Here is a 13,658-nt window from a genome sequence, read left to right on the forward strand (position 1 = left end):
CTGCCCAGTCCCACTGTTATACTCAATGGCTTAAAGAAATAATATTCATACTATAGAGCAGAGGTCTTCAACCCTGCTCCTGGAAACCCACCAGGATTCATAAAAAGTAGGTGAAAAGTACCCGGATGACCTACCACTTCCGGTGAGATTCTGAAGTGTGCATTCAATGGACACTTAACTATCCCATGAGGCCACGGAAAAGAATTTGTGAATTTGCAGGATGATAGTATTCCAGGAGGAGGGTTGAAGATCTCTGCTATAGAGAACTGCAGTGATAATATATTTTTGTGGGCCAGCCCTGAAGTTAGCATTTCCCTGGTTTCATCGGCAAAAACACAATCCAACGTTTATGAATTTTGAAGTCTAAATACAATTACCAGAAGTAAAAAGCTAAACGTAGACTAGTTAGTTAGAACAGTACTAGTGAGAATCGTTTGCAAGAGCACAATTATTGACACAATGAGGATGTAAACACAGAATAGGGAGTAGATAAGTTTACCTGTTTGGCTTGATGACGTTTAATGTCCCCGACAACCTCTGTAGTGCCATTAGCCACTTGTTGGCAACCGCATTTTTCTAAAAAGTAAAAGCTTTAAATAAATCACATGGGGTTTACTTATGTATTTTATGTCACAGAATAAAATGTGAAAATACTTTGAGCTTGTGACTTAGGTAAAGTTGGTTTTATATTCGCACATTCGGACATCCGTATTCAATAGCCTTGTTAATCACACTACATTGGACATTCAGTGGACATTCACAAGTAAATATGCCATTAAAACAATACTTGCCTATTTAGATCGACTGAAAAATGTTGTAAGTTGACAATCGTTGGTTGTCAATATCATGTCGCTGCTTAAAATTCGCAAACATTAATTTATTGCACATTTATTGGAAAGTCTGAATTTATCAGAAGTACGAATGTGCGAATATAAAACCAACTTTACCGAAGTGAGCTTGTGTAACCACAGACCATATTTCCAGCATTTAACCAAAAACCCATTAAAAAAACTCATTAGATGTGTCCCAATTTGCATGCTTATGCTATGCTATTGTATGTGGTTTTATTGTAAATGGTGTGACTAGTGTTCACACGGAAAATTACAAAAGTGAACTTTAAAAATGAAGTGTCGCAGTTTTCCTTACGTAGCAGAGGGGGAGGGGCTATCAGACTCCAAGGCTAAATGACAAAATAACATTTAAATTCATACACTACACGGCTGACTGGCTGAGAACATAGTTCATCATAGTGTAAAAGAGTGTTTTAGTACGGTGGAACAGGAAGTGCTCAAATGCTAACTCATTTCAGGGTTTTGGCCTACAAAAATAGTCAACCATGCAGCACTCTATTTCTGTTACAGAATGAGCACAGTTACCATTTTTTTGTATTCATTCATAGTATACTGGATGACCTTTGGATTTACTAAAATATGTAGTAGTCGCCACAACCACAATCTACCGCCTGTACCGTGTAGGGTGTATTATTGTGCATTACTAATACACTGCTGCAGTATGGAATTGTTTTAAACACAAAGCTGCTCTTTTTGCAGTCACCAGCAGCGTTTTTGAGTGAAGATACCTCAGAGTAGCTTTCAGTGCGGTTGTGATGCTTTCATACTTCCGCAGACGCGAGAGTGAGACTCCTTCTCGTGCTCCTCAATCGGTGTGAGCCCGGAGATATCCGAAAAGAGCCGAAGCTGTTGCATTCTGGGAAAAGGAAGACTGGAGGCGGTCGCCATATTGTTTGATTCCGCAGATTCACTGGAGCAGAAAGCAACAAATACCCTTATTAGACGAGTTTATATTAAACAATTATACAGGTAACCGTAATATAATATTGCATGAGGTCGTTGTAGACATTACTGCATTCATTTAGTGGTGTCAGTCGGATTTATTCGTGCAGAATATGGGTCGCTCTCGGAGCCGCAGCTCGTCCCGGTCCAAACACTCTAAACACAGCCGCAAACGGAGCCGTTCAAGATCCAAATCCAGCAAGAAAAGGAGCAGATCGAAGGAGCTGAAGAGGAGCAGACGGTCCCGCTCGAGATCCGGCAGCAGGAGGGACAGAGGTGGCTCACCACCCGACCGAACCGACATGTTCGGCCGGACACTGAGCAAGAGAAACAACGACGAGAAACAGAAGAGAGAAGAGGAGGAGAGAAGAACAGAGATAGAGAGACAGAGGAAGATGTAAGATGTCAATTTTATATATATATACATATATATATATATATATATATATATATATATATATATATATATATATATATATATATATATATAATTACTCACATACACATACATATATACACACACGCATATGTGTGTCTATATGCCACTCTCTATATGCCACTCTTACTCATGTATCTATGAAGTGTCACTTGTTAGGACAGAACTATCACTTCAGTTCAGTTGTTTCATGTTTCAAGTAGCAAATCTTTAATATTGATAAGAACTTAATATACTGAGCTAGTGTGCAAAAAAGTGACGTTTCATGTTACCTATCTGTATTCATTGAACTTTCATCACTCCATGGACTCTCATAGGCAGCTGTCACACATCAGGTCATCTCATCACTGAAATCTGCTGCCCGTGTTAGCTGATATGCTTTTCTAACTATCACAGATTGTTGACATCTCTCTATTGTGATTGGAGACCACCAGTATAATGTTAAGAGGTTTGTGGAAGAGAAGGAAGGGGGAATGTAGTGAAAGAACAGGAAGAGAAGTGCTGCAGCCCCAGGCTTGATCTTCACCCAGAGTACATTGTAACCACATTCAGGGTGTTTTAAAACTCAAAGAGAGGCCTTGGATCAAGTTTCATGACACTGAAATCAAATAAAAAGATGGCTGCTGTTGTTAGATTTTTGTTTTGGCTTTGGGCAATGTTATGGTCACTTTTTTCAGTATTGTGTCTGTGTTTTTGTGTTCCTTCTTAAGGCCAGGTGTGACAGCTTGCTCTCTTCTAATGGTTTAGTCATGCTTAAAGTGTAAATAAAGTTAAAACATGCTTTTGTAATCATGGCCTCCCTTTGAATGGCGTACCTTTCTTCATGGGTTTATGATGTCAGCGTGCACAACCTGTTTAATTTCAGAATTGCGCAGATGCCAGGTCAAGCCTACCTTTTCTGGACTCAGCAATGCATTTTTTTTTTCTTTTTCTTTTTTTCATTTAGTTGCGAAATTTGCTTATCTTTTTAAACTTGTCAGCAAGGTAAAAGGTTATCAAACTGGCTAACCTAAATTATGCTATGGTGAAATTACATGAATGATTCATAGTTTAGCATCATTAAGATTTGGTTGAAAATTAATCATTATGTTTTGCTGTATATAATTCTAGTAAAAAGTGTTTTTATGACTATCTTTATGATTATAATAACTGTATAATTTATGACTATAATTGTCTTTGTAAAGAAAACAATAGTTAAAAATGCATGTTTTATATGTGTGTGAAAAATTAAAAAATATTATTAAAAGAAATTTAATGTCTTTCCCAAAAAGCAAAATATACAAAAATATCTATTTTTGTTAACCTTTTTTCTGCAAAAATAATTAACAAATACATAAAAATATAATTTTAAAGTAAAAATTTAATTATTTTTAAAAATTATTTTAAATATAAATATTTTAAAATATTTTGAAATGAGAATTTAAAATAATACTATTTAATAATAGTTAAAAAGATTTTTTTGAACTCATAAATTTAACATTCAAAATTCATAAATGGGGGGGCCAGTGAAAATGTTTTCAGGGCAAGGGACTACTGGCCAGACTGTGCAGACAAATAAATTCACTACTCTTAGCTCTGTTCTTGATGAGTTGTTCTTCACTCTACATTTATCATTGTTTATAAGTTAAAGGGTTAGTTCACCCAAAAATGAAAATTATGTCATTAATGACTCACCCTCATGTCGTTCCAAACCCGTAAGACCTCCGTTCATCTTCGGAACACAATTTAAGATATTTTAGATTTAGTCCAAGAGCTTTCTGCCCCTCCATTGAAAATGTATGTACGGTATACTGTCCATGTCCAGAAAGATAATAAAAACGTCATCAAAGTAGTCCATGTGACATCAGTGGGTTAGGTAGAATTTATTGAAGCATCGAAAATACATTTTGGTCCAAAAATAACAAAAACTACGACTTTATTCAGCATTGTCTTCTCTTCCAGGTCTGTTGTCAATCCGCGTTCACGACTCCGCAGTGACGCTGCTTGCGACAGCAGTTGCTGCTGTGTAGGAGCTTCTTCCATCGCTCTTAGTTCTTCGTCCGTGTATTCGGGTTCAAATAAATACGGCTGAGCAAAAAAAATGCAAGTCTTCCTCTGTGTCGAAATCCTTAGACATGTTTGCGAAGGTTGTTTTGTTTACAGCGTGCATCTCCCTCAGACTGTAAATGAAGCTCGGGCGCACCAGATAACACGTCGGCAGCGTCTTACGTCAGCGGAGTCATGAACGCGGATTGACAACAGACCCGGAAGAGAAGACAGTGCTGAAAAACATGGACAGTATAACGTACATACATTTTCGATAGAGGGACAGAAAGCTCTCGGACTAAATCTAAAATATCTTAAACCGTGTTCCGAAGATGAACGGAGGTCTTACGGGTTTGGAACGACATGAGGGTGAGTCATTAATGACATAATTTTCATTTTTGGGTGAACTAACCCTTTAAGGGTCTACGATGAAACTGCCATGTTTGATCCTTTCTTTCTTGTATCCTTCACAGCCGTCAGCAGGAAATCGAGGAGCGTCTGATCGAGGAGGAGACCGCAAGGCGCGTGGAGGAGCTTGTGGCGCGGCGGGTGGAGGAAGAGCTTGAGAAGCGGCGTGACGAGATCGAACGTGAGGTCTTGCGGAGGGTGGAGGAGGCCAAACGCATCATGGAGGCGCAGCTTTTGCAGGAGCTAGAGAGGCAGAGGCAGGCTGAACTGAACGCCCAGAAAGCCAGAGAGGTAACGCTCGGTCGTTCGGAACGCAGCGGAGAACAGCCGCAAACCGCAAACTCGCAGCCGTGGCACAACCTGACACTCGTTTCCCCCCGAGACAGAGCAGGAGATGCAGGCTAGCAATGGAAGCAAGCTTGATTGATAGGGTGGGGAGTTAAATTCATTACAGAAAGCAACTTTTACAAGGTGTGATATGATGCTTGGAGAAGTTCAGTTGAGCTGCTGTCAAGGGAACGCTAGTATTTAAGGATGTTGGATGATGGAGTCCTCGTTTTATTGAATCTCACACACCTCTAGTGCACTCTCGGGTTTCAAGTGAATGTTTTGCCACGGCTGTGAGGGACCAATATTGTTTCCCATCTTTTCTCTCCCCTTTTATTTTTCACCCCTACCCTGCTCTCTTTACTCATATCTTTTATCGTTTTACTGTCACCAATGTATGAAACTGTTTGTCTTCAATAAAACGCTTTTTTTTTTAAAGGTCACTCGGCATTCAAACCTGGCCTTTTTTTGTTCATGAGCTTTCAGTGTGAACATCCACCATAATGCACTTTGATAGGTCAAGACGTAATGTGGTTTTGGATGTTACAAACACATAAGACCTTTTGTGGCCACTAGACCACACTTAAACTAGTTAATTTTCTAAATCCATAGCTTGTAATTCCATCCATACCATAAAAAGGAGGGTTACTGTGCTCTAATTGTAAAGATGCAATGAGTTATGAACGAGAAACTAATTCCATTCCACAAGCACACACAAAATTCAGCGGCTCAGCACTAATAGGGTTAGATATGTGCCCTCCTTCTGTACATTTTAGATTTGTCCCCATCATCTGTAGCCCTGGTACTGAACCATTAAATGAATCTGTATTGTTGTACATTTAGCGTTTGCACATGATTTGGTCTTCATTTGCACCATCAATCAGAAAACGCTCCACCCCTCCCTTCAATGCTCATCCATTTCTGTCATCTGTGTTATATTTATTAATGGCTGATTTTTTTTTTTTTTTTTAGATTTCTAACTTCATTATTCCTTTGACTCTTCCGTTTTGACGTCATTAAAAGTGCAGTGTTTTAAATGTACTTCTATGTCCTCACAATTTGCTTTTCCTCAGGAGTGCTGGCGTGCGGGTACACACACACACACTTCTACATCCACACTCAACGTTACTGTGCCATTGAGCTTAGACGCAAACACATCACTGTTTTTGTTTTCAAACAAACACATCTAACGAATGATCCCACCTTTGTGTTTTTGCAGTCTTTAACATCCTTTAACGTTAATAGCCTGACGTCCCCACACGGTAATGTTGTATGATTAACATAATTCATTTTCCTGGACTGTGCTATATACTGCATGTGGTGTTGCTGTGTAAGAGCACTAGCTCGTGCTAGTAGCTCAGAAATTTTTAAAGGGGAGGTGCTGCGCTGTCCAGGACGGGACACACGGGACCAGGCAGTAAATACTCACCCCTTTAATCAGCAGTTGTGTAGGTACAGTACACAGTCAAAGGAGAAAGGCGTAGGTATACGAGCATTGGTGAGCCACTACTATTCACTCTCTCCTTTATTTAAGTTAATCTTTCTTTGTCTCTCTCATTTTCTTTTGAAACTTCTTGCTTATGGATGCTGATAAATAAAAAAAAAAAAAAATAAGAGAGAGAACGAGCTGATTTTTTTTTTTTTTTTTTTTTTTTCATCTGCAAACGAATGAGATTCTTCGTTAGTTGTCGATGTGTTATCTTTTACATACCTGTTCTGTATGGATCTTAATGAATGCATAAATGAATGTTTGGATGTTTATATATATTTAAACGTGGTGGGGATTAAAGGTGTGACTGAAAACATTCGTGGGTGGGTTTTTTTTTTTTTTGTTTGTTTGTTTGCTTATTGTTGCATACATAGAGGTTAGCTTCAGACATTTGATGCTGCATTTCGGAATGTGAAATGTGGAGAGTGTGTGAAAGTAGGTGAAAGAGATTGTGCGAGTGTCGCTGACTGGTACCTGTTTGTGCGAGTGTATACGTGTTTGAGTGTGCAACTGGGTTTATGGGGACTTATTTCAGTGGATTTGTCTGCCCGCCCTAACATGTCACCGTGTCACCCCTTTAGGAGGAAGAAAAATCCAAACGAGAAGAGCTGGAGAGAATTTTGGAAGAAAACAACCGAAAGATTGCTGATGCTCAAGCTAAGCTGGTACTTGTTTCTTTGTTTTATTTTGACAAGATATATGACTTATTTTAGAAGATGAGAAGCAAAAGCCAAACACAATAAAACAAAAATGAATATATTAAACGTGAAAGAAAAATATGTACATGAAACAAAAATAATTAAGTTTAATAGTTAATTAGTATTTTATTTACACTTTCTCTTAGAATTGGTTTTCCACACAAAAAGTCTTTTCATTATGTATGTATGACAATATTTTTGCAATTTCTGTAGTAATTTTGGGGGGGGGGAAAGTAATTTGTTTTTTTTGTTTAGTTTTATGAGTAACGTTACGATCTTGGAGTGCCAAACAGATAGTTTGACAGGTGTTGAATTATTTACAATGTTATTTAGTGTAGGATTAACATGATATCAATATTTAATTTTTTAAATATCACGATTACCATTAATACTGCTGTAGATATACACCCGTACCTAAAAATATCAGGATATGTTGATGTGCAGGCCTGAAAATAAAGAAAATTCTTGGAAATTTCTATGGGGAAGAATAATATAATATTTTCTTAAATATTTAGGCGGCTATAAATAGCTCTTTGTGAGCGCAATCTTGAAATTAAATTGTTAAAAATCCTTATTCAGTGATAGCTCTAATCTGGAATAGTCATGGAAATTCATTGCTCAAACTTGGTGGGAACCCTGATATGAGCTCCTCAATGCAGAGAACAGTGGATTAGTATTGAATATTATGTCCACTGATAATTAAAAGCTCTGAAGAAGCTTTTAAAACTTTTGTGGAGATACTTCGATTACATACATTTCAAGGTCATTACAATTATAGGCCATAAATTAGCTCTCCCTCAAAATGGCCAGAATATGTTTTTCCCTCACGGTTTTAGCTTGAAGTGTTTAGATGGTTTTCACCATTTCACTTTATTGTTTTTTGCATAGTGGTACCTGCCCTTTCTGAAATGTTTAGTCTCATTTTTAAAAATGTATGCTTGGCAGTGCCAACCGTAAATACAGTACAGTCCAAAAGTTTGGAACCACTAAGATTTTTAATGTTTTTAAAAGAAGTTTCGTCTGCTCACCAAGGCTACATTTATTTAATTAAAAATACAGTAAAAAACAGTAATATTGTGAAATATTATTACAATTTAACTAATATATATAACTGTTTTCTATTTGAATATATTTCACAAAGTAATTTATTCCTGTGATGGCAAAGCTGAATTTTCAGCATCATTACTCCAGTCTTCAGTGTCACATGATCCTTCAGAAATCATTCTAATATGCTGATCTGCTGCTCAAGAAACATTTAATGTGTACAATTGTACAAAATATTTGTGTACAATATTTTTTTTCAGGATTATTTGATGAATAGAAAGTTCAAAAGAACAGTGTTTATCTGAAATCTAATCTTTTGTAACATTATAAATTGATTGATTTAATGCATCCTTGCTGAATAAAAGTATTCATTTCTTTAATTTCTTTTCAAAAAAATTAAAATAAAAATTCTGACCCCAAACTTTTGAACGGTAGTGTGTAATTCTACAGAAGCTTTGTATTTCAGATAAATGCTGTTCTTTTGAACTTTCTATTCATCAAGGAATCCTGAAAAAAAAAGTACACAACTGTTTTCAACATTGAAAATAATCATAAATGTTTATTGAGCAGCAAATCAGCATATTAGAATGATTTCTGAAGGATCATGTGACACTGAAGACTGGAGTAACGATGCTGAAAATTCAGCTTTGCATCACAGGAATAAATTACTTTGTCAAATATATTTAAATAGTACACAGTTATTTTAAATTGTAATAATATTTCACAATATTACTGTTTTTTACTGTATTTTTAATTAAATAAATGTAGCCTTGGTGAGCAGACGAAACTTCTTTTAAAAACATTAAAAATCTTAGTGGTTCCAAACTTTTGGACTGTACTGTATATCAAATTTATTTTTGTGATTGGATATGCATTGCTAAAGACTTCATTTGGACAACTTTGAAGGCGATTTTCTCAATATTTTGATGTTTTTTTGTTTGCACCCTCAGATTCCAGATTTTCAAATGGTTGTATCTCAGCCAAATATCCTATCCTAACAAACCATACATCAATGGAAAGCTTATTTATTCAGCTTTCAGATAATGTATAAATGGTATGATCAAATACAGTAAACATTGTTCTTCGTTAATGCATGTTAATTAATGTACATTTTCATCTATTAGTGTATCAAAAGACCTAAAATGAACCTATTTATGCCTTGGCTGACTGAAAAAAGTCACTTTTGCTTGTGTGTTTGTTTCAGGCTGAGGATCAGCTACGTATAGTAGAAGAACAAAGGAAGATCCATGAGGAACGCATGAAGCTAGAGCAGGAGAGGCAGAAACAACAGAAAGAGGAACAGAGGATGATATTGGGGAAGGGCAAGTCCCGACCTCGCCTCTCCTTCACTCTCAAAGCTACAGAGTGACTTCTCTTCTCTTCTCTTCTCTTCTCTTCTCTTCTCTTCTCTTCTCTTCTCTTCTCTTCTCTTCTCTTCTCTTCTCTTCTCTTCTTCGGATGCGTGCTTCATGTTGAAGTGAATCGGAGTCTCAAAGAGAGGTCTGCCCTGTGTGCTCTGCCCACATAAATTGCTCTTCATAGACCCAGGAAAGGAAAAAAATTGGAATCCTCACGCTTCAAAACCGGACTTGGCACCACCACAGACTGTTGTGTTTTTTGTTTTTTCTTTCAGTGTGTTGTATCGATATTTGACACCGTTATGCAGGATGCACCTTTAGAAATATTTTTTTTTCCTTTTCAATGGCAAACAAATAAGAATGAAGTGTAAATATTTGTGTATGAGTCTGTGTGGTTGGTTGGTTGGTCAATATATGTCAGTGGTTTGGGAGCTTGAATAGTACAACCTCAGTTTAACTACTGTACTTGCATTCAAAGCATCTATGGGGAAGTGCACAAATGTTTTTAAAAAATGTAAACTGGCAGACTTTTTGTTTTATGCTTATTAGTGAACGTATGTGTGGGAGTGTGAGAGTATTTCGTATTTTTTAGATTGCAGACTGAACACCTCAAAGCATAGAGTTCCTAAAATGCTGCTTAATACATAATCCCATAATCAGCTAATATTAGCTGTGTTTTTAGCATTGTAACCTAGATCATATTTGTCCTTTTTGATACTTTATTCAAATCGCTGATTTTTGAAACATAGAACATAATATGTGTGACCAGAACTTGTTTAGAAATTACAATACAAACATTTCAGTAAAAAAAAAAAAAAAAAGGTTACAATGTTATAAAGTCTTGTAATGTCTAGCGCTCTGTTGGTACCTTAAGGAAATCGGGAATCACAGGTAAGACTAGTTAGGGTGTGTATGCGAGTGAGTTGTGTGCGTGTATGAGTGTATGCTAGAGGGAGTTCTTGTCTTGTGGTAAATTACCCCTGTGAACTGGGACATTTAGTGTGTTGACCAATAAATCCCATAAACACAACATTGCCTGAATCATGTCTCTTGTGCTCTCTGCAAACCACAAAGTAGTTTGTTTAGAGCCTCAATGTTCTCTTCTGGGAAATTGTAACTGCACTCTTGTTTAATTGTTACCCATCATTTTAATTCAGCAAGCATTATGCAACACACCAGACATTTATTTTATTGAATGGACAATTACAGTAAAATGTAAACTCTGAAGAGAGGGGGAAAAAAACTAAGTAAACTACTGCCATTTGCAGATTTATAGTTAGTTTAGGTCATGCAGATTGTCATTTTGCAAGATTCCACTTAAATGTTAAATAAATTGATACTAAAATTGTCCTACAAAACATTTGCAGCATGGAATGTGTTACAGGATTTGTTGAGGGGAAAAAAAAACCTCAATAGTGGGGTCATTCCAAAAAAAAAAGGGGTGTCTTTTGTCTTTCTCATGAACAGATGCGTAAACCAGTTACCATTATAACTACCTTTAATTTAGATGCAAAACTTATAATAATTCTTTCAGGTTGTGAGCTCTTCAAGGACAAGTATAAATTATGTTTTGATTTTATCATAAATTTTGAAGTTGTTAGTAATGAACAGTATTTAATTGTATGTTACCATGATTTTTACAGTAAGCAAATGATTACTGAAAATGTGTTTACAGGAATATCTGCATTAAATATCTTTCTAATGAACACTAGCGTCATGATCTTTTAAAAGTCACAGTTATATCCCAATATATATTTTTAAATAGGCTATTTAAATTTAGTTTATGATAGTTTTAGCACAATGTTATTTAATAACACTTTGTTTTAGCAGAATTTTAAATCTTAAGGAATTAAAATCACCCTTTCCAACCCTTTTTCGCGGAATGACCAAGTGATTAATTTAATTCCATGTTGTTGTGAACTTTGCTTCCTACGAGTTAAAGACTGAAGTGGCTACCAACGTCAATCGGCATTTGAGTTCATTTCAGATTCCTCTGATCATAAATTCACCTCGAGGTTACTTCTGGTCGCTGCCTACGGTTCTCAGGTAGCCTGTGTGAGACGTTAATGCAAATGTTGGCAAACTCTTCTGTCACAGACGTGTGATTTTTTGACGAGCCCGCATGATCAGCCTCGCGTGTATTAGTCACTGTCAGCTTTAACAATGCAGCGCTGATGAACTACTGATGTAACGCCGAAACTGTGCTCGCATACTCGACCCCTGCGCGCGCTGAACTCCACAATTCCTTTATTGAATATTGGTTGCCGCAAAGCACAAGTTATAATAGCCTAACAGCTACTATGATGTGTTCAGAAGCGATGCGTAAAGTTTGACCAAGAAAGCGCATACTTGACTGTTGCTTGTGTGTGTAGGGAGGGCAGGTGTGTTTTCTCCTACTTTGTTTGATCACGCTAGGCTCCGAAGGACCCACGGACCGTGAGATTATTCGCGTGCAACTGTATAAACATCGATCTGACCCTGTGATTTCAAAGAGCTGACAAGTTGCTCAGAGTTTATCTTTAAGGTGTGAAACGTTGTTTGTTTTTAATTTAAGGAGTGTCGTGACATTTTGGGAACGTTTAGGTTGAGATGTTTAAATTGATAGTGAAAATGAGTCTATTTAAATGTCAGTAGGCCTAAATAAAACAAGTTATACATAGTTATATAGAACAAATAGTCTTTATTAGAAACTGTTTAATAGGGTTCCCTCGAGTTGTTATTCCAGTGTACGTGGAATAAGATTAATTTAATTGTAAAAGTTGTTAAAATGAGTTAACGTGTGCGTTCTGGTAGATAATTCAAGAAAATAACATATTGCATGATTAGCCTACTTCTTTACCAAGACAATTAATAGCTCATCTGCGTTGGTTATTTTTAAGATGGCTCAGGAAATCGTCGTTTCCGTGTTTTCCCGTTGGGAAGACTTCTTCTGGAATTGTGTTAGCTCGTCTTATTGTTTGCTTTTGTTTGGTAGTGAGGGAGCATTCTCAGAAACAGACTACCATTGCACAAAGTAAATAATTTATTACCTTTGGAGCTCTTGTGAGTGGTGCTTGAAACACAGTTTTAAGAGTGCCTATTTAATTTTGCACTTTTAATTTTGTGCTTATATTGACAAAATATGTCTTTATGTAGCACAATAACACAAGTGGCCTACAGATGCCTAGACAAATACACGTTATAAACCGGCAATTGGCGTTTCTTTGATGTAAACAAGTTAATAAGCCGCTTTATGAATGCACAGCAATCATTCAATCTGTGTATTCAGCGTGTTAATTATCGCTTCGATGTGGAATCTGCTCGTTTGATGGTCTCTTAAACCAGGGAAGCAATACACACTGATAACAGTAAATATAGGCTGATTCAATTACAGCCTTTGGAAAGTGTGAATGATTTTCACACCGGCCTTCTTCACACTTGCGTCCTAATTTAGTTTTAGACGTGCTTCCTTAAAACCGGACATGGCGAAAATACATTTCGTGTATTTGTTTATTAACTTAATAGTTATAAGGCTACTTACAACGGTCTTAATATAGGCTTATAATATAATATAAACAGTTTGATAATAGTTGTAGCCTGTATTACATATTGTATAACTTTTTATTACTAGGTCTACTGTTTATCTTATAATAGTTTATTCTTTTTATTTAAATGATTTTTCTTTAAATTGGTGCGTTTTGCGATAACAGTACTGCATTTGACAACTGCATCTGACAATTCAAACTGAACCATATGCTATATTTACTTTTACTAAGCTATATAAGAGTAATGTAGGCTATATATCATCATATAGCCTACTCTGAATTAAATTGAATGATTTAAAAAAAAAAATCAGTTTAAAATACAAATATAGTGCGGAATTGTTGTAATGAAACTGCCATTTAATTGATAAATAAATGCAAGAAGAATAGTCAAACGTACTTACTTGAACGCATTCAGTTGGTTCTTCATGACCGCTAGTGGGCGCTGTTGACTGCTGAATCAATCCCTCACGCATTCAGCAGGCGGGTTCCTGTCGACCTCAACCTAAATAAATGCCTTTATTTTGAGATTATTGGCCATGCGGGACTCGGACTGCTG

At 36.5% G+C, this 13,658-nt stretch overlaps 2 protein-coding genes across 3 annotated transcripts in view; one reads left to right on the forward strand and one right to left on the reverse strand.

The window, feature by feature from the left end:
- The window catches only part of arhgap15 (Rho GTPase activating protein 15), a 97,527-nt gene extending 95,809 nt beyond the window's left edge, over positions 1–1,718 (reverse strand). For both annotated transcript variants that reach the window (XM_048193608.1, XM_048193607.1), the window contains exons 1-2: positions 1,580–1,718; positions 500–576 (exon numbers count right to left, since the gene is read on the reverse strand). The gene's annotated coding sequence lies outside the window, so the exon portion shown is untranslated. The remainder of the gene's footprint in view (positions 1–499; positions 577–1,579) is intronic.
- Positions 1,683–10,608, forward strand: arglu1a (arginine and glutamate rich 1a). The gene is made up of 5 exons (XM_048193612.1): positions 1,683–1,820; positions 1,904–2,190; positions 4,728–4,953; positions 7,060–7,143; positions 9,425–10,608. The coding sequence occupies exons 2-5, from the start codon at positions 1,907–1,909 to the stop codon at positions 9,587–9,589; spliced, it is 759 nt and encodes a 252-aa protein (XP_048049569.1). The 5' UTR covers positions 1,683–1,820; positions 1,904–1,906; the 3' UTR covers positions 9,590–10,608.
- The last annotated feature ends 3,050 nt before the right edge of the window (positions 10,609–13,658 follow it).

Source organism: Megalobrama amblycephala, linkage group LG6 (assembly GCF_018812025.1).
Source record: "Megalobrama amblycephala isolate DHTTF-2021 linkage group LG6, ASM1881202v1, whole genome shotgun sequence".
In the NCBI taxonomy this organism is placed as follows: Eukaryota; Metazoa; Chordata; class Actinopteri; order Cypriniformes; family Xenocyprididae; genus Megalobrama; species Megalobrama amblycephala.

Coding starts and splice junctions, on each gene's coding strand:
- arglu1a (XM_048193612.1), top strand. CDS start 1,907: ATGGGTCGCTCTCGGAGCCGCAGCTCGTCCCGGTCCAAACACTCTAAA. Junction 4,954..7,059: donor ACGCCCAGAAAGCCAGAGAG/GTAACGCTCGGT, acceptor TCACCCCTTTAG/GAGGAAGAAAAATCCAAACG. Junction 7,144..9,424: donor CTGATGCTCAAGCTAAGCTG/GTACTTGTTTCT, acceptor TGTTTGTTTCAG/GCTGAGGATCAGCTACGTAT.